Raw genomic sequence first — 20,883 nt, forward strand, 5'->3', positions numbered from 1 at the left:
ATAATATTAAAATGTTCCACTCTTTAAAACACTTTCAAGCAACTCTTCTGAAGGTACCACAGAGATTTATTTGGATAGATAAAAAAAAAAGCTCATGGTTAGTTATGTGGGTAACACTATACAGTAAGGTACACAAAATTAGAGTAGTTACTGAGGAACTAATGAGGAACTAATGATGAACTAATGGTGAACTATTAGTTAATGGTCAGTTCTTCATTAACTCATGATCAAATTTCATAGAGGATTTAATCACGACTTAATGATTATTCAACTAGTTACTTCATCAGTACAGAATCATTACTCAATAACCTGTCTATTAGTTAACCTTTTTATGTCCTACAGTAAAGTGACACATCTATTTTTAGTTTATTTATTTATTTATTTATTTATTTAGAAGGAGAACAGTACACATTAATGGACATTTCTGTAAATGTGTCAGTTTTAGCCAAAGGGTAATTCACAACTGTGGTCCTCCGGCATGGTGTTAAAAAACCTCAAAGTCATTAAAATCCATCAAACAAAAACAGGTAATCAAGGACAACCATATAACACTACAGAACGGCATCAAAACAGACAGTAATACAAAACAAGGACAATACATTTAGTGCAAAACAGAAAATACAAGTGTGACCAATACATTTAGTGCAGTGTAATACAGTGCAACATGACTTTGATGTGTGGTAAAAAGTCAGGCAAAGCAATGCAAAACCTGTTCATGATTATAGTCATAGTTTATAGGAATGTGGGTATGAGTAACATTGTAAAGTGCTGCAGTGCTCAGTTATTGATATAAAAAGTTGAGTTACCACGATTTCAGTTAAATAAAATTAGACTAAGGATAAATCTGTTGGGGGTGAATATGAAAAATGGGGTTGCAACAATGCAGAGACCAGTACATTAATTCTTAGAGGATGATGAGGATGCTGGAGATGGAATGGAAAGAGGGAGTATAATTTTAAAGCGGTGTAGTATTTGTACTAAAGTGCTAGTTTGCCCATGTTAATGTGCATGATCACAAAGGTGCTACATACATTAACAATGGTTACAGGTGTGGTTGTGCTTGAGCCAGTCTTTTAAATGCTTTTTAAAGATGAAAAACTGGAGCAATCTCTTATGGAGATTGGCAGGCTATTCCAGATTTTACTACCTCTGACAGATAAGACAGTTTGAGAGAATGAAGTGCGTCTGAACGGGATTTCACAGTCTCCTCTTGAGCTTGCTCTAGTGGAGGCAACAACACTGTTTATAAAAAAGTACAGTGATTTCTTCACCTTTTGGTTGATGTGAAATGTACCTTTAATTATAGAATGACTCATAAGTTGTCATAAGAACTTAGGAAATATCTCTTGACGTGAAATTGAAACCTCATCGAGCAACATTATGATACCAATTTTGGTTATAATGTCAGAGAAGTCACCATTATGATCCATTTTCTGGCATCCACATCTTTGTCTTATAGTGTTGATGTTGCAAAATAATAATATATAATCTACAAAAGCATGACATTACCTGATGCTATGTCCACCAAAGATTTTAGAAATCCAAGAGTAACTTAAGAAAATAAAATATCAGTGGTTGACATGCTGTGTTAACAAAGATTTTATTGAAGTACAATAGAAAAGTTACATTTGCTGCGTTCTCATTACAAGTTTGTCTGTTTCCATCCTGTACCATCTGAAGGTTAGCGTTAGCAACGTAGCAAGTGGCTTGCGTCACGTTCTGTAAGCCCCTGTTCCACAGCTGATTGAACTTTGACCCCTTTCTTTCTGTCACTCAACCACATCCAACATAAAGATGCAAACAAAGAAGTAACAATGCATTGGTTAGCAATATGTTTGCATTGTGTTGATTTAATAGGCTTCTTTCAACATTATTATTTTCCATAATTCAACCTAGTCCATTACGCACAATTACAGGTTGAATGAGGGCAGAATGTTTTCCATCTATCCACTGAAGCTGATATTTGGTATTAGATATTATATTATATTATATTATATTATTATATTATAATCCTGTGGGGGGTGCTCCGGTAGTATGGGGTTGTAAACCCCTTGCTCGGGGCCATCCAGTCCCTGTACCGAAGGACTGCAAGTCTGGTTTGCGTGGCCGGCAGTAAGTCGGACCTGTTCCTGGTGAGAGTTGGACTCCGCCAGGACTGCCCTTTGTCACTGGTTCTGTTCATAACTTTCATGGACAGAATTTCTAGGCACAGCCGTGTGGTGAAGGGTGTCAGGTTCGGTGACGGGAGGATCTCATCCCTGCTTTTTGCGGATGATGTGGTCCTCCCAGCCCCATCGAACAGTGACCTCCAGCTCTTGCTGGGACGGTTCGCAGCTGAGTGTGAAGCAGCTGGGATGAGAATCAGCACCTCCAAGTCTGAGGCCATGGTCCTCAGCCGGAAAAGGGGGGATTGCCCACTCCAGGTCGGGGGGGAGGTCCTGCCTCAGGTGGAGGAATTTAAGCATCTCAGGATCTTGTTCACGAGTGAGGGTAGGATGGAGCAAGAGATTGACAAGCGGATCGAGGTGGCGTCAACAGTGATGCAGGCGCTCAACCGGTCCATTGTGGTGAAGAGGGAGCTTAGCCAGAAAGCAAAGCTCTTGATTTACTGGTCGATCTGGGGTTCTTTGCTGAGGCTGCTGCCCCCGCGACCCGAACCCGGATAAGTGGAGGACGACGAGTACGAGTACGAGTACGATTATATTATATTACATTATATTACAGTAGGCTATATTATAAACAATGCACTGCATTTACTTTGACCCACAGATGAGTCAGGGGAAGTCAGGGAAGAGGAGGAAGATGATTCACAGCAAGGGGCAGCAGGTTGAGTATACAGTAACTTGAATCTGTTGTAGGTCCCGGAGGACCATGCCCCTGGACCCCCCTAGTTAGACCACGCTTAAGCCCCGGATGTCTACAATGTCTGGCACTGCCTCTGACTGCCAGTCAGCTCTCTGTTGTGAGTTTACCTGTTCTGCTGCCTATGATTTCTTGCACTGTGGATTACCTTACAGCATGGCTGCACATTCTGCCTTTGTGTGTCCGCCACAGAATCCACTCATCATCACCGCTGGTTCCTCAATAGTTACGACCTACCTACAGTCGGCTCCTCACAAATGTGTTGGCTTCCCTTGTGTGTTCCCCTTATATCGAATCCTCTACTCATCTGATGCCACTTCCTGTCTGCTTCCTAACTGTACCGCTGCACACCTCTGAACTGTTTGCTGTGTGTGGGCATTCAGTGGACGCCAGTGACTCACCAGCTCTCTGTTCCAGCGTGCAGAGTATTGGACTGAACCTGTGACCCTTAAATGCAGAGAATTCTCTGAATCTTTTGATGATATTATAGATTGTTGATGGTGAAATCCCTAAATTCTTTGTAATTGTGCATTGAGAATAGTTGTTCTCAAACTGGTTGCCCAAAAAGTGACCATCCTTGCTTGTGAACACCTGAGCCTTTTAAAGATGCCCCCTGGTACCTGTGGAATGTTCCAACAGGTGTTTTTTGAGCATTCAACAACTTCCCCGGTCTTTTGTTGCCCTCTCCCAAATTTTTTGGAACGTGTTGCAGGCATCAAAATCAGAATAAGTGTGTATTTTACAAAAACCAATACGTTGATCATTTTGAACATTAAATATCTTGCCTTTGGACTTTATTCATTTTGAATATAAGTCAAAAAGGATTTGATTGTTATTATTTACATTTTACACAATGTTCCAACTTTTTTGGAATTGGCGCTGTATTATGGAACTATAAAAACTCTCACTGAAAAATACATTAAAATACAACCAACAACATCATAAAGTCCAATAGTATTTATTTTCTTTGATTTTCTTTTGTAGTTCTCCCCAGAGAGCAAGCCATACTCTGGCACAATGCAGGACCATCTCTACAACTGTGGTGTCTATGCTGATGAGATGAGTTGGGTTTGTCCTGCTGTCCAGAGACTGTGAGGCGACAGTGGCAAGGAAAAACTCCCTGCTAGAGGAAGAAACCTTGGGAGGAACCAGGCTCTCTGGGGGGGCCCCTCCTCCTAAGGGCAAGGGAATCGTCAGCTGCTTCTGGCCACGGGACATCTTCTTCGTTCATCCTCCAGTCGTCTTTCCTGGTCATCAGTTGTCCACCGTCACGTTGAACAACTGCACCAAGAAAACAGACAAGATTAGAAACTCACTTACGTTCCTTGTCCCGCGGCGGGTCTCCTGGCTCCATGATGGTCATCCTGTCTCCCTGTGGTGTATCCAGATCCCTTAGTCCGACATCACGTCTTGACTGTGTCCAGGTCTCTTAGTCTGACATCACGTCGTCAGTTGGGTTACACTACTGAGAATGAAGACAACACACTTGACATAAACACTATGTTGGTGCATTTAAAAATCTCTCTCTTCTTCAGGACTTGAGTTAAGGATGTGACGGTGTTGTCCTCTTACTTCTCTTGTAGAACAGGATGTAAGCACCCCTCTCCTGCTGCTCACAGACTAACTTGCCGGACGTGTCAAAGACCATTGAATCATTGTAGGTGAGCCAATGATCATCTGGTTCATCCGGATTGTTGTCTGGGTGGATGCCTTCGCTGATGTAGTGTCCTATGAAGAGAGAGATCTTGATTAATATCTTAAAACATAGTGGAGGTTATGAAGGTTAACTGATAACAGACAAAGGGGTATTTTCAGAATCACAACAGCTTGGCATATAACTCAACTATAAAGCATTATTATTTATTTCTTAACCATTCATAAAACCATTAGTTACAACTTGGTGGTATCAAAAAGATTCTGAATATGACATGATGTTTAAAACTTTTATGGTTTTCTACATAAAATATAAAAAGTAGCAGAAAATAGTTCCAAATAAAGCAGAGAGTGCTAATAACTAAATTTATCAATCAGAATAGTAAAAAATAACCATCAGTTTCACACAGAAAAGGATAAAGTTCCACTAAAAGCTACTCAGAATAAATAAAGTGAATAATTATAATTGGTTAATTCCATCAGGACCTGAAACGTTTGTATCTACAACATGACAGAGGACGACAGACGATCACATTCAGCCTTCAGTGTGTGCTTCTCTTACCCATTTCTGTGGAGCCAAAATGGCTGATGGCGCTGATCAAGCTGTAGCAGCCTCCATCCTGTGAAGGAACACAGTTCATAAGAATTAGCTTCACACGTACACACACAAAACAACAGTACACAATGTCCACATGTTTACTTTCACATGAGCCTGATTTTTGTGTTTTCTTTACCTGTGTGGAGGAGACCAGCAGGTCCCTTGTCAGCCTGACAGGGTCATCAACCTTCTCAAGCTCAAAGAAGGGAGAGTAGCGAAACCTCTTCAGCTGCAGGATGAGCACTCTGAGGGAAAAGGTATGAAAATATGAAAGGATTAATGTTGAGCCTAAAGACAAAGTGGAGTAACACATTCTCATCCTAACTCGTCAGATACTGACGCTTTGTCAGTGGACCTACACCTCAAAATATGACACCCTAGGTACCCCCCTGCGTCAGCTTTGGATATTCAGGGACGACATGATCATCTACGCTCCTTACATGCATTGTGTCTTTTCAAATACATTTCTGTTTTCACAGGAAATGTGCAGTTTCTGCTCGTTACATGCATACGTTCTCTCTCAAAATAAACTTGCAACGTAGGTAAAAGACTTCATTTTTATGTTTACTTCCTTTCTATGTCAGGTTTAGGCAACTAAAGTTTGCCTAACTTTAAACTAAATGGTCTTTAATGGTCTTTGAACTAAAGCTGAGGCAACAAAGAAAGTCCAGAGTCTGTTTGACCCATTCGCCTCCTCTCCTGCCTGCCCTACACAGACTTTCTTTCCTTTATACTACAGTTGTTGCAGGCAGTGTCACAAACTGCTGCTGCCGGTGTCTTACTGCCACAAAGGGTGCCTCTGTGCGTCGGTGTCTGACGCTGAGATCAACTGACTCTCAAGGGTCCCTCAGGGTCAGTGGACCCCAGTTTGGGAACCACCCAGGTCAGGTGATCCTTTATGTCAGATGTGATGTCACTTACTGTGGCAGAGTGAGGAAGGATGATCTGCAGCTCGACGTGTTCCCTCCGCAGTCACACCTGAACTCCACCTCCGTCTCCTGCAGAGCAGCACAGAGAAACAGGCTGTGTGTTACGAACACAACTACAACACGTCCACATGCTCAGACAGAGGCTGTGTGTGTGTGTGTGTGTGTGTGTGTGTGTGTGTGTGTGTGTGTGTTTGTGTGTGTGTGTGTAGTGTTTGTTGCATGATGTTTTAGATCAGTCAGTGATCATGTGACTGAAGGAGGATTTGTGGATCTTACCTTAAGGTACTCCTGGAGCATCTCCTCCACAGAGCCTCCAGGGAGGAGGTCTAGAGACAGGTTTGTGAATTCCTCCTGTCTCACTGACTGTGCTCCACAGCTGTACATTAAAGAGACAATACACATTAATATTGGCTGCAGTGGTCACAATACAATTTTGTTTCATAACAGGACAAGAGCAGAGCTTATTCAAGACCAGATCATTAAGGTGGCACCATTGAAAATTGACTCCCTGAACTGTGTAGTCTCACCTCTTGCATGTCCTGGTGTTCTCCATTGTGATCACCAGGTGATCCTCTACAGGGCAGGTATAATGTGTGCCCACGACAGCTGCTGTCTCCTGCAGCAGAGGGACCAGACCTCTCATCTGTTCCAGGACTGCAGTCAGGAACTCATGAGCGTCCTGAATACACAGAGAAGAGTTTAAACACAGAGCGCAGACGGTCAGGAGGTGAAACAACAGAATGTAAAGTCAGCTGACTCACCTTTTGCAGAGTGTCCCAGAAGTCAGGCGCCTGGGCAGAGACCACATCCTTAAAGAACTGCAGGAAGGGGATTTTAACTTGAGTGTCTATGGACGAATGAACGTCCCTGACATCCATCAAGCTTCTGCAGAAGGCGAGACGAAAAAAAGAAACATTTTTGCATGTTTCATTTTGGTTCTCAGGTTTGTGGAAAAACTTGAGAATGACGTAAGTGTGAATGTGTGTGTGTAGCTGCTGTACCTCATCAGATGAGCCTCAGGTACTGAGCTCCACACGTGCTCCATGAGACTGATGCCCCCAATGAAGTCCTCTAATGTAAGGATACTCTGCAGGCTTGCGTTCATATAGCAGGTCTGCCCAATGTTTGGAAATCTGACACAGAAACACAGCGAGTCAAAACACACGTCAGTATTAATTCTTCACTGACCAATCACAAACAGGTATTTCAGTTTGATTTGATGGATTCATCTCGTTACAACTTTGATTCATGTGCAGATGTACTCACCCGAAGCAGTCAATGGGGCTATCCAGAGAACTGTCAGTGTCCCAGATGTAATTCGTTGCTATGGAGATAAAACAAAAAACACAAACACATGGTTAATAAACAAGCAAGAGGCTGACAGAGCAGAGTGTGTGTTTATAAGTTGCTGCCTCTGTGACAAAGTTGGTTAAGGAAGCTAATGTAACCCCTGGTGTAACCCCAGACAGTATAGGCATAGCTGTAGCTTTTGCTGTTTCAGTCTGTTTTCAGTTCATGACGGTTAACTGGAACATTTTGGTGTAGTGATACACAAAATGTAGTGACAGCTTTTCACTTACTCGTTGAGTCGGGCCATGAACAGCTTCTCCTCGAGGTCAGTGATGTCGACTGAATTTGCCTGCGTGACGTCATCCAGTGAGCAAAACGGTGTCACGGCTTCACGCTCGTCACACTCGTCCTGCTCGTCCTGCTCATCTGTGTTGTTCGTTGATGCAGGGCTGCTGCTGTAAGAAGAAATTGTCACGTCAAGAGGCAGAACATACACAAAAAGACTCCCAGGTAAAATTAATAAATAAAATGTTTTAAGAATATTTTCACTACAGAATATCACTGCAAGATTTAAACTAAAGCAGCCACCGAAAAACTGGAAGAACATGATTTCATTAAGGTTACTTACAGTTAAAAATATGATATGTTAGGAAAAGTTTATCTATGTGAGAATATTAGTCAGTGAATATAAGAGGAATTAAGAAAAATGATCAACTTTTTATGTTCCTGACAGACACTGAAAGCAGCATGGAATGAATGTCACTACCTCCTCTCAGGGTTTGGTGAGTCCGTCTTTTCAGCGCTGGTGATGTTGACTGGTGAGACGCGATGTTTTCTCTGTTGGAGAAAAAACAAACTTGAATTGTTCAATAATGCAAACATAACAATTAACTATATCAGTACTCTCATTGAGTCCTGGCTGGTGAATATCTGGTGACATTGGCTCTTTTCTGTGAAACATACCCCGTTGTTGATCAACAGCCAACGCCAAAAATTCCTCACGGCTTCCTTCTGTGATGCAGTTTGAGCATCTGAGGTGGTGACAGTAGGTCTAAAGAGAAACATGGTTGGTTATTTTACAGAGATAAATCATACAGACACTCTGTGTCCTTGTGCTCATCTCTGGGGTATTGTGGGGAAAATTAAAGAGTTAGCAAACAACATGTCTGTAGAAACAAAAACGCACTCTGAATGAGCGTCTTACCTTTCCTGTGGGGCTGAAGGCCTCCTGCCAGGAACACTTTCCTTCTGTAGAGTGAAAACCAAAGCAATATTATGAGAAAACTGTTTTAAACTTCTTTTTTCGCAGCCATTTCCAACTAAAATGTTTAAATATAAATGTTACAGTCTACTAAAATGAGATTAATGTGAAGCTCTGACACTCTGACGTCAAACATACATCAAGGTAACCGAAGAGGCGATTCCACCATTTCTTCTTCTTGGCCTGTTGGTCCTCCCAAGCCTCAGCTGGCTTTGCTGAGACTGGAGCAGCAGGTACATCCTGGACACCGCCACTGGTGGTTAAGAGAGACACAGTTAGTTTCTTACTTTCGAGGCCAGATAAATGAATCATAAATCATTTGCAAGAGTTGTTTCCAGAAAAAAATCACTCTCACAGTTAACACAATCACAAACAATTTGTGTCAAACTTAAATACTTGGCACTAAAAGCACTAATCTCAGACAGTTTGTACATGTTGCCTGTATATTTATTATTTTATTTTTTTAGCGCTCCAAGATTTTACCAGTTAAAAAACAATGAAAATTTTGCTTTCCAATCTCAGGTCTGCAGCTCTGGCACTAACTCTTAAAGGTTTGGATTACTACCAAGAAACTACATACTAAAAAAATGTAAATACTTGTATTAATACTGCTTTATTTCTGGTAAAATACTTCTAAACCCTTCATAAAGGCAGTGAATGAAACAGACCACTGAAGTGTGTTTTGTATTGAAGTGTATGTCCTTACCTTGCCTGATGGCTATATTGCTGTCTCTTCTCATCAGCCACAGTCTTCTTATGAGATTGTTGTTTCTTCTGTTAAGAATAAAGAAAAATAAGATGAACATTGACTGAAAATTAAAATGCCTTTATAGAGTAGTCCGGGAATGAGTCCTAAACCCCGAAAATGAGTTTGCATTTTTGCACACTTGGTTTCTTTTCTTGAAATCAGTGAGTTTTTTGAATCTGGTTTTGGTTAGGTGCCTGAAATACGGTCTGTGCTTAACACAAGGACTTCCACATTTTGTTCTAGGACATAAGATATGTCAGTAAATATCCCACTTGTGAAATTTTAAGCCTTTAGGTGTCTTACAAAGGTGGTTGCTAACGAGTGATTAAATGAGACTACAGAGCGTCATCACGTTGACAGCTTCACAGCCTTGTTGGGGTAGTGAATGAAGTAATTTAGATAACATTAGCTTTTTACTTGAACAACATTTTTCAGAGGTAGGTATTCCAGGCCTGGAATTAAGTCAAAATTAAACGTTTCAACACCATGCATTCGACAGGAGTATTCACCTAACATAGCCTACATATCTTATAATTATATATGTCTCTATGTATATTTTTACATAAATCCCCAATATTTTATTTGCCTTTAAAAAATCCTCTTCCTTTATTTAATTTGGCAATGTTTATCATATTGTATTATATGTATTAATTCTCTACAGGATCTTGTATGTTCTTTAATGTGTGTTCAATTTATTAAAAGAAAAAAAGAAAAAAACAAAAAAACGTTTTGGTGAACCCTGCAGCAAAGTGTGTAAGTGTGTAAACAACTTTAGCTGGCGATTCGACAGTCACTAGAAGCACATTATGACCCTTCGTAAAAGTTTCTGTGTGGTACCTGTGTTGTACATGAGCTAACGTTAGCAGCTAAGGACTGAGAGGCTGTCCAGTATGTGTGTGTGTGTCTGAGGAGTGTCAGTACGTTAGCTTGTTAGCCGTAACGTTAGCCTTGCTGTTTGTCATGTTAACGTTATCGTCGGCAGCCCTGAATAGCTTGTAAAGCTTTAGCATAGTTAGTTAACACATTTGTTATCGGCCCATGTGTTTACTGCTACAGAAAGTTAATAAATCTTTGGTTTATTTGCACAACGTCGCCTCTCTGCCATCTTTTATCACGCTTGCTAACGCTAAGTTAACATTACCAGCAGATCTGTATGAGGCACAAACTGAGGCTACAGTGTGTTTCCCCCTGTCTCGCTGCTTTCCAAACTGCCGGCCGACTGTCGCTTTGCAACACGTGGTATAATGCTGCGTCGTTGGGAGCACTTGTTTTCATACAGATGATGTCCCGACTCGGGAAAAATTAAATCGCATATGCATATGAATGGAGATCACGATTTTATTACGATTAATCGTGCAGCCCTAACTGAAAGTATCGAAGAACACACTGAAGTCATGGAAACTTTTTTCATTTCACAAGGTCACATTAAAAGCCATGGATCTACAGAAAGATAGATAAAAGACAAACCTTTCGGCCAAAAATACGTTGTCCGAGCATCTTCGTGGTGTTGTGGATCTCTTTAGAAATTCAAGTTTGTGATGTCTGTCTGCACTGTTTGACTGCTGGATCCAAACTGTCTGTTGCAACATTCCACTTGTACTTACAAACTTTTGGCCGCATCAGAGAGGTTCTATGGAACTACAGAACTACAGAACTACGTTCTGTTCCGAATGACGGAACGCATTGTGCATCTTTTAATTTTCATAATGTCAGCATATTATATTATATCATAGTAATATATTCTAAAACAATGTACAAAAAATGTCAGATATAAACCAGAACACAACGACACATGAGATACACGTCAAATATGTTGATACCATTCAAAATCAATGCAAATGGAGCCTCTGGGATTTTTCCTTCACCAAAACATAACTGCTCTGTAATAAGATGGATTAAACCAGAAGGAACGGCATTGATTGCAGAATTGTATTCATATAATGTGACCAGCCAGGACCTTTCATGGTGTTATGATAAGCCGCCGGTCAGCCACATGACACCTGTCACAGCAGTATGATATGTGGACAGGCGGCGTCAGATGGAAGTGTACTTTGAAAAGACACAATGCATTTAACAGGCGTAAAATGACCCATCCCAGACAACACATTGTCGCTCTGACCGCGGCACATATCCACGTCTGGTCATGGACTTTCCACATCCACATACAATGAGAAAGGTACCCTGGGTGCGTTGGTTGCTGACACCACCGGCCAGATGATCACCGGCCAGTTCTTGTGTATCTTAGTTAATGAATGATTGCACCCAACTGCATCTAATATCAAAGACCGCAGAGGTTGAGATCTCTTGTATATGGAAACATTTACAACCTTAACATGTTTCTGCACGGAGAGTGGTGTGATCTTCACTTGCCACTGTGAGTAACTTTGACCTGACATGAAATCAAAATAATGCCTTAAAGCAGCTCTTTGTCAGCGCCATGGTTATGGTAATGTATCCCTCTGTAAAGTTAACTTTTAATCAGGTTCATGGTGCTTCTCTGTGTTCATAGTTCATTTGAGCTGCAGGTTGGATCTTCTGCTCCTCCACAAGGACCAGTTTCACAAGTTGTCTGGGTAACGTAAATTAAGAGAGCATCAATTTTCATTAAAATGTGATGTTATAATTGATCAGCAGAAAACTAGACCTAAGTCACGTTAAGTTGTATTTAAGTGTCATTTGTGGTGAATTAAACTGGAGAGGTTTCTGGCACACTGAAGGCCTGGACTCAGGCTATAGCTAACATTGAGTTGCTTGCATAGACTTTGTAAAAAAAGAAGTGGATACAGCCACTGTGATGTCACCCATTGGTTTGTGGGGCTTTAACAAAGGTGTTTGCTAACAAGTGGCTAAATGAGACCACAAAGTGTCATAACACCAAAGCGGCTTCACAGCCTCGCTGTGGTGGTGTCAGTGCAACTGTGGTGTAGTTTGTTTACAGTCTAATGTTAGCATTTTACTTCTGGCAATTGCGTTTACACTTCAAAAATGATAGAAATGGCAATCATTTGTGAAGATTATCTCATTGAACAAAACCTGTGTCATAAACTTTTGTTTGCCACAGAGCTTATTTTCTGTAATGAACCAAAATTCAATGAAAAAATCCCATTGGCTTTTTGTCATGGGAACCAGGGTGACACTAACTTCCAGTTCGATTTAGTTGTCTTAATAAGCTAGCAAAAGTGTAACCTAAAAAGTTGCTTAGTAACTTAATCTTTGCCTTCACTTCCAGATTAAACCAACCAGAGACCTCAGCCCAAAATGTGACTTCACAGATGATTCTTTTAATGTGATTGTTGATTTACAAAGATGCACCTGACACTAGATTTTTCATGCACATAGGTGTGAAACCATCTAAACAAACATGAATAATATATTCTGCATGCTTCATACTTTACTTAGTTAGGTAGTTAAGGTATTGTGAGATTTCACATATGAATCTTTTATTTTCCTCTAGGTTCCTCTGGTCATGCAGGTGTTGATCCGCCCGTACCGTCCCTCAGACAAGGACGCCGTGCTCACCCTGTTTAGCAACGGCGGCCTTGAGCCCATTCGTCCATGTTTTTACAACGCCATGACCAGCCCTCTCTACATCACCATCACCCTGGCTCTCTGTGTCCCTGGCTACCTGCTGAGCTCTGTGTTAGGGGCTGTGGTGTTACCAGGAGCATGGGTGGGCCTCATATACTACTGCTGCCATGAGCTATATGCCGGCTACGTTAAGACGAAACTCCAGACGGACATGCAGGACATCCCTGGGAACTATATGAGCAGACCAGATGACTGTTTCTGGGTGGTGGAGGCTGAAGTTGATGGGAGGGCCCAGATCATGGGTACGGTGGCTGTGGTGGCCAAACAAAGTGGGAAAGAAAAATACGGGGAACTGTTCAGAATGATCATCTCATCATCGTACAGACGGTTGGGCCTGGGCTCAAAGATGACTCAGACTGTGGTGGACTTCTGTAAAGAACGAGGCTTCTCCAAGGTGGTGCTGCGGACCAGCTCCACTCAGGCTGCTGCTGTGGCCCTGTACGAGAAACTTGGGTTCAGGCACGTCCCCTCGCAGATCGGGACAGAGCTCTCTGTTTGGATGTTCGTGCTGGCCAGGGTGACGGTTGTAGCGATGGAAAAACACCTGTAGTCCTGAAATAAACCTGATCAGCATTGTGATGTTCTTGTTATTTCCCTCTCTACATTTAATACCTGATTGAAACTATGATCTGTAAGTTCTGTTTCACAAACATGTCAGACCAACTTATCTAAATGTTTTAAACACAACGCGTTGCTGCTCTTATGAGTTTACTGGACCAAAATACGCTGACTGTTTATTGTAGTCGTCACTTTTTAACAAATAAATACTGGCTTCAGCTACTGTGATTTTATCTCACAGATGATTGATCTCATTTTACACAAAAACATGCAAGAAACAAAACCATTCTTGAAGATTTTACACTGCTTTATGTTTTGCTTTAACACATCATCCTCTTCCTAACACTAATTGACTACAAAGACCGTGAACATCCACACAAGAGGCATGATCAAAAATGTGTCATCCATACAATGTGGGTAAGAAAAACAGATCCAACCGCCAGGGCCGTACGCAGGATTTTTGAAATACCGAGGTCATTTAGTCGTGGTGCACGTGGGGGGGTCAGAAATTTTTGTCAATTATATATCAAAAGCCTTCAATCTGGTGTACTTTGACAGCCAAATTAAGAGGCTACATCTATAAAGAACTACACACATCATATTAGATTAATCCCATCTTATCATGTTTCTCTTCCCACTCTCACTCTTCCCACACCAAACTTTGTTTGTGGGTATTTATAATTATGTTTGAACCACTTATTCTTTAGCAAGAACTACTTCTCTTCATCTCTCAGTTGTCAGTTATATAAATTTTTATATCAATGAAAAAAACAAATCTGAGTGCCTAAATTCTTACATTTTTACATGTATCTCACCATAGCAAGTTGGAAAAAGACATATTCCTACCATATGAAGAGGGGAGACTCTCTGGAATCTGGCAATATAAGAACCATGATGCTGGGACATTCTGTCACTTCACAGCTGTCCAAACCATGTAGTTTGTGCCAGGCGGACATAATTGCCAGTATTTTTTCATTATTGCAAGAAATTCCACAAGTCAAAAATGTGTTTCATTTGAAATAAACATGCAATATTTACATCTATATATTGGGGGGACATTTTGGGCATTGGGGGGGGGGGTGTCCCCCTCAATGTATATGGTGACTACGGCCCTGTCACGCATGCATAATTAGGCTACAGTTGTCTGGGTGCGCAAAGGTGAAGTGCGCTGGTCTTGTCATACAAAGTTTGATTGAGTGACAACTGGAGAATATGGAGATATTTGCATCTTGAAAGCCGGACTACAAATGTGGATAGACAGGGAGAAACACGGATATGATATTCCTCACTATATGAAGTGACTGATAACAAGAGCTGTATAATGGATTGTAAAGAAATTCGTCAGGTTTTTATTTTGTAGACAATTGATCTGTATTTATAGCGTGATGGGATGACAGCACAATGATGTGTATGGTATCCTCGGAAAGCTCTGGTCCTGCACTTTCATATGATATGTGTGGCATTTCTGTGCGACCCTGCATTCGTGAATAATCCATCTAAGAATAATGTGTGTGCAAAGCTATATGAAAGCTGCATCGATCAAACAGGAGTACCAGAATTTTCTTTTTTAAATAATTGTTATTATTGAGAAGAGAGAGTCACTCAATCACCTTCCATCGGTCCTCCCACATACTTTCACCGCACAAATGAAATGGTTTATTTTTATTTTCATTTTATTCATTCATTTAGGTCAGGAAAAAATACCGAGGTCATGACCTCGGTGTCCTCAATGGTAGTTACGGCCTTGCCAACCACTCACACTAACGTTTCACAACCAGTCCTGATGAGCTGTTCCAGTGAGGAAGTTTGGGATTGTTGATTATAAATGATAAACAGTAGAGGGCGCCATTTTTACATGGATAGCCTTCCTCATAAGATAATGGCAACTTTATTTTCTGGAGCTGATGACATAATGTAGCTCTTACATGCCTCAATATGTGATGTTTTGTCTCCCATCTTGTACATTCCTTCATTTTCTCCCCCTGTTCCATCTCTCCCCTCATGTATGCCTGCTAGCTGAAATTGTGTTTGAATATAACTTATACAGTTTGAATCTGGTATGTTTGAAAAAAGCCAAGAAAAAAAAATATCATAGGCCCTTGAAACGTCTTGTTAATGCCACAGTGCAAAATGATGTTAAAACTGTTACTTTTGTCATTTAAACCTGCGCATTTTTTGTGCTTTGAGGCTGCTGACTGCTTCTGTGATAAATCAGTAGAGTAGGTCCAATGTCATCCCAGGATAGCATCACAGTCTGGGAGTGGTGTGATCTTTTATTGCCACTGTAGGTAACTTTGACCTGACATAAAATCAAAACAATGCCTTAATGCAGCTCTTTGTCAGTACCATGATTATGTTAACGTATCCCTTTGTAAACTTAACTTTTAATCAGGTTCATGGTGCTTCTTTAGGTTCATAGTTCATCTGAACCGTCGGTCGGATTCTTCTGCTCCTCCACAAGGACCAGTTTCACAAGTTGTCTGAGTAACGTAAGGTAAGAGAGCATCAATTTTCATTAAAATGTGATGTTATAATTGATCAGCAGAAAACTCGACCTAAGTCAGGTTAAGTTGTATTTAAGTGTCATTTGTGGTGAATTAAACTGGAGAGGTTTCTGGCACACTGAAGGCCTGAATGTTGAGTTGCTTGCATAGACTGTATAAAAAAGGTGGACACAGCCACTGTGATGTCACCCATCGGTTTGTGGGACTTTCTACAAACTTGGTTCATCAGCCAGAAGACGGTGCCTTATGTTCTGCGGTACTCATTTACTTCAGAGATGATTTTTTTTTTTATTGTTTTGTGATCGCTGGTTGATGATGCAACTGCAACTAGATTTTCAAATGACTTTCACCTGACTGCTGATAAATTCTCAAATTGACCATCATAATATATACTGTAAAATATGTATGACTAAATAGTGCTAAAATATATTGACACTTCGATGGACTAACCTATGTCCAGCAAAAATTTTTTACTCAAACGTGAGGTCTGTATTCTGATATCTTCCATGAAAAGATGCCCAACACAAACAGCTTACAAGGGAGACTATAGGTTTTTCATGTACATAGGCGTGAGACCAGTTATATTCATTCCAGTTTGCCTAATTTTCCAAGCTTTAAAAATAAAACCATCCCATGCTTTTGCCACTCAGTGCAGCTTCCAATTTTCATGAAAACAAAATAATAATCGATGATATTTGTTCTCCCAGTTTGTGGGTCACAGCCCGCAGTGCTCCGATTACCAATGGCACCACTGTTACCTTTACTCCCCACATCTTTTCTAGCTCCTCTTTCAGCCCATGGTATTCTTCCAGCTTCTCTTGTTCCTCCTTCCTGGTGTTGCTGTCGCCCTGGGTTGCTACATCTAGCTATCACCACTGCCATCTTCTGTTGTTTGTCAATGAACACGATGTCTGTTTGGTTAGCCATCGCCAGTTTGTCAGTCTGGATCTGGAAGTCCTACAGGATCTTAGCTCGGTCATTCTCAACCACCTTAGAAGGTGTCTTCCATTCTGACCTTGGGACTCAGTGCAGATGTTCCTGTACACTATACCAGCCACTTGGTTATGGCGTCCCATGTACACTCTTCCTGCCTGCATCTTTTCTCAGGAGCATCTTTGCATGCACAGCCTGCCCCTGGGGTCCTATCTGCTGTGGTAGACCCCTGCTTCGATTGATCTTGTACTAAGCATCTGTTTCTGTGCTGCCATGGTAAGTGCTTCTGTGCTGTCTTTCAGTCCAGCCTTTTCCAGACACTGGTAGGATTTCTTGATGTCGGCCACTTCTTCAATCTGTTGGTGCTACATGCCGTGCGGGGGCTTGTCCTTCCATGATGGTTCATCGTCCTCTTCTGCATTCTTGGGTTTCTGCTGCCTGAAGTTTTCACTTAGCAGCTCATATTTGGGGGCAGTCTTCCTGATGTATTCCTGGATCTTGGTTGTTTGGTCCTGGACAGTGGCTCTGACACTCACAAGTCTTCAGCCACCCTTGTTCCGCTTAGTGTACAGTCTCAGGGTGCTGGGCTTGGGATGAAACTCTCCATGCATTGTGAGAAGCTTCCTAGTCCTGATATCAGTGGCCTCTGTCTCTTTCTTTGGCAAGCTTATTGTACCAGCAGGGTATCTGTAGACTGGCAGAGTATACGTGTTGATGGCTTGGGCCTTGTTCTTTCCATTCAGCTGACTTTTCAGAACCTGCCTTACTGTGTGTAGGTACTTGGCTGTGGTCGACTTCCTTGCGGCCTCCTCATGGTTACCATATGCCTGCGCGACCCCAAGGTATTTGTAACTGTCCTGAACATCTGTAATGCTGCCTTCTGGTAGTTAAACCCCCTCAGTTATGATGATCTTCTCTCTCTTTGACATAATCCGACCAGACTTACCTAATCCGAATGACACTCCGATGTCATTGCTGTAGATCCTGGTGAGGTGGATTGGTGAGTCGATGTCTCACCCATTCCTGGGATATAGCTTGATGTCATTCATGTAGAGGAAGTGACTGATGGTTGCTCCACTTCAGAACTAGTATCTCCGATTCAAGAGGGTAGAGCTGAGGAAGAACGTGAGGTGGAAATAACAAAATGCCTCCCAAACAAAAGTTAAGGTCCCAGGAGGATGTAGTTTAGCTGCTCTAAAAGGTGGCCTCCAATCAATCTGTAAATCAATATGTTTGCTTTGTTCATTATATTGCCTACATGATTAAAAACAAGAGTAATATGTATTTCCCGCACACTGGTCTTCCTCAGGCAAATTAATATTATAAACATTGTCTTACTCAGTCAATTTACTGTGAGAATTCACACATGAATCTTTTATTCTCCTCTAGGTTCCTCTGGTCATGCACGTGTTGATCCGCCCGTACCGTCCCTCAGACAAGGACGCCGTGCTCACCCTGTTCAGCAACGGCATCCTGGAGCACATCCATCCATGTTTTTACAACGCCATAACCAGCCCTCTCTACATCACCATCACCCTGGCTCTCTGTGTCCCTGGCTACCTGCTGGGCTCTGTGTTAGGGGCTGTGGTGTTACCAGGAGCATGGGTGGGCCTCATATACTACTGCTGCCATGAGCTATATGCTGGCTATGTCAGGGAGAAACTCCAGACAGACATGCAGGACATCCCTGGGAACTATATGAACAGACCAGATGACTGTTTCTGGGTGGCGGAGGCTGAGGTTGATGGGAGGGCCCAGATCATGGGTACGGTGGCTGTAGTGGCCAAACAAAGTGAGAAGAAAGACATGGGGAACTGTTCAGAATGATCATCTCATCATCATACAGACGGTTGGGCCTGGGCTCGAAGTTGACTCAGACTGTGGTAGACTTCTGTAAGGAATGAGGCTTCTCCAAGGTGGTGCTGGAGACCAGCTCCACTCAGACAGCTGGTGTGGCCCTGTACGAGAAACTGGGGTTCAGTCTATTATCTCCCTATTACTCTAATCTTTCCTGCTTATCGCTCAAACAAATGATTAATTTCTAAATTAATATCGGTGCTCATTTAAGATACCTTCATCAGTTACCGGAGGCCACTGTCTAACATCATCAATCCAGCTATTCATGATGCTGTCACTGTAGAGAGTCAGTTCACAATGACAGCATAATGAACTGATGACTGACACGTCACCGCAGCAATGACGCCGCCGCAAGATGGCGGCATACACAAGTGGCTTGCCGAATTCGTCTATAAAAAAGGTCAAGCCTCACAATGGAGGTCCGGTATCATAATTTACATTTTTTTAATCACAAAATGTAATATTTAATTACTATCGCGGAGTTATCACGGTGGATTTACTGTAGCCTAGGCTTTGAGGTTCTTGGGAGAGAAAGAAACCTCTGCACTGAACTAAACTTTCTCAAAAAGATTGTCCTGAGCCCACCGTAGATCGCCAAAAGAGTAAGCTTCTGATCACAGTTTCCCCCATTAAGTTCCTTTGTGTGGTGTGGGCTGCGGGGGAGAGCAGGGTCTCCGTCGACAGAGAGATGATGTTGATTTGAGGGGGCGGCGAAGAGCCGGTTTCCTCTGCATTCACTTACATGACAACTTGACTTGAAAAAGAAGTCAATTTTCTGCTGCTGCCTCTTCCTTTTTGGCATCTCTGCCTCCTTCTTCTCTCTGTTGTGTGTCAATGTTGTTCAATGTCAGCCATCGGTGAGTGACAAAAGCTCCGACTGACGTAACTTCAATTTTTGTGGGCCGGCAACCGGTCGCGGACAACAGTCTGTGATTGGGTGAATGTCCGTTCAATTTGACCAATGCCTTTTCATGCAGCATAAGGGGGGGGGGGGGGGTGAGGTCCGCTCCATTTTTGTATGCTGGTGCACTGCCAGGGTGGGCAAACGGATTTACCTTTGGAAAATGTGGGGGGGATGAAATCATCTTGCTGTAAAAGTGGGGGTGTCAAAACACCCCCATCCCCCACGGGTGCGACGCCCCTGTATGAAGGCGGTGTTTGTGCTGTGAGACAGAGATTGTTATATTTAGACAACCAAACCTATTGCTCGACGGTTTTCTTGGCCCTTTAGTTTTTCACAGTTGACCATTTGTTAAAAACTGGTGTGATTTTTGACAGCTCTTTTAAATTTGGTAAACAAATTAGTTCAGTTGTCAAAACTAACTTTTTCCAGTTAAGAGTTTTAGCCAAGGTAAAGGCCTATCTGCCGCCACAAGCTCTTGAGAGTTATCCATGCTTATATTGCCTCTCGGCTATTGTCGTCACTACATCATCTGCAGTTAGTCCAGACTGCGTCTTCTTACTGCTTTCCTGTACATTTTAGGATTGAATTGAATTAAATTGAATTAAATTGATAATGACTTTAATTGTTCTTTTTTGTTCTTTCTTTTATCTCAGACATGTTAAAAGAACAACTAAAGTAATTATCATAAACTAAAGACATAATGAACACCATTGAACTATGAATTGAATTAAATTAAATTAAATTAAATCAAATTAAACTAAATTAAATTAAATTCCTTTTATTGTCATTGTAAATAAATCCAACAAACATTGCTGCAAAGAACAAAATGGAACTCATTATAAAAGTAATAAATAAATAATGAACAGCTAATTAGTGTGCAGACATTATTAATATTATGGATTACACCAGTTTAAGAAGTCTAGATCTGCTAACCAATCAGTTTTGGATTAATAATGATAGTAAAATGACACGAGTGCTCTGCCATGCATTGAACAATCCCTCCAACACATGCCACAGATGTTGTTTATGTGGTTGCTTTACATGACCCCTGCGTTAGCTTCAGCTTTGATTAATCATGAAACACATATTAAAACACAAATCCAAAACCATTTAGCACAAATGCAAATCACCACATTAATGGGTAAAAATATGGACATATCCCATATAATGTGAATTGGCAAAACATTAGTCTTTTTAC

At 41.6% G+C, this 20,883-nt stretch overlaps 2 protein-coding genes and 1 pseudogene across 17 annotated transcripts in view; 2 read left to right on the forward strand and 1 right to left on the reverse strand.

Moving 5' to 3' along the window:
* Window positions 1-569: 569 nt before the first annotated feature.
* LOC125879937 (ubiquitin carboxyl-terminal hydrolase 37-like) overlaps window positions 570-20,883 on the reverse strand; it is a 59,901-nt gene continuing 39,587 nt past the window's right edge. For 2 of the 8 annotated variants that reach the window (XM_049562767.1, XM_049562153.1), the window contains exons 9-17: window positions 7,044-7,175; window positions 6,804-6,927; window positions 6,570-6,721; window positions 6,319-6,418; window positions 6,035-6,111; window positions 5,250-5,358; window positions 5,078-5,135; window positions 4,435-4,590; window positions 570-4,327 (exon numbers count right to left, since the gene is read on the reverse strand). In XM_049562767.1, the coding sequence (XP_049418724.1) occupies window positions 4,320-4,327; window positions 4,435-4,590; window positions 5,078-5,135; window positions 5,250-5,358; window positions 6,035-6,111; window positions 6,319-6,418; window positions 6,570-6,721; window positions 6,804-6,927; window positions 7,044-7,175 (916 nt within the window). In that variant the 3' untranslated portion in view covers window positions 570-4,319. The remainder of the gene's footprint in view (window positions 4,328-4,434; window positions 4,591-5,077; window positions 5,136-5,249; window positions 5,359-6,034; window positions 6,112-6,318; window positions 6,419-6,569; window positions 6,722-6,803; window positions 6,928-7,043; window positions 7,176-20,883) is intronic. The other 6 variants (XM_049562226.1, XM_049562310.1, XM_049562392.1 and 3 more) reach the window with 6 other exon arrangements.
* LOC125898163 (probable N-acetyltransferase camello) lies at window positions 7,705-19,642 on the forward strand (annotated as a pseudogene).
* The window catches only part of LOC125880609 (probable N-acetyltransferase camello), a 60,468-nt gene continuing 50,589 nt past the window's right edge, over window positions 11,005-20,883 (forward strand). For 2 of the 9 annotated variants that reach the window (XM_049564979.1, XM_049564308.1), the window contains exon 1: window positions 11,850-11,919. Coding sequence is in view for 4 of the 9 variants with exons in the window: in XM_049563568.1 (XP_049419525.1) it covers window positions 11,652-11,715; window positions 11,867-11,919; window positions 12,796-13,479 (801 nt within the window). In the remaining 5 variants the exon portion in view is untranslated. Of the gene's footprint in view, window positions 11,716-11,849; window positions 11,920-12,795; window positions 14,374-20,883 lie in introns of those variants that run through there. The other 7 variants (XM_049563568.1, XM_049563823.1, XM_049563910.1 and 4 more) reach the window with 7 other exon arrangements.

The sequence above is a fragment of the Epinephelus fuscoguttatus genome, linkage group LG1, assembly GCF_011397635.1.
Source record: "Epinephelus fuscoguttatus linkage group LG1, E.fuscoguttatus.final_Chr_v1".
Classification (NCBI taxonomy): Eukaryota; Metazoa; Chordata; class Actinopteri; order Perciformes; family Serranidae; genus Epinephelus; species Epinephelus fuscoguttatus.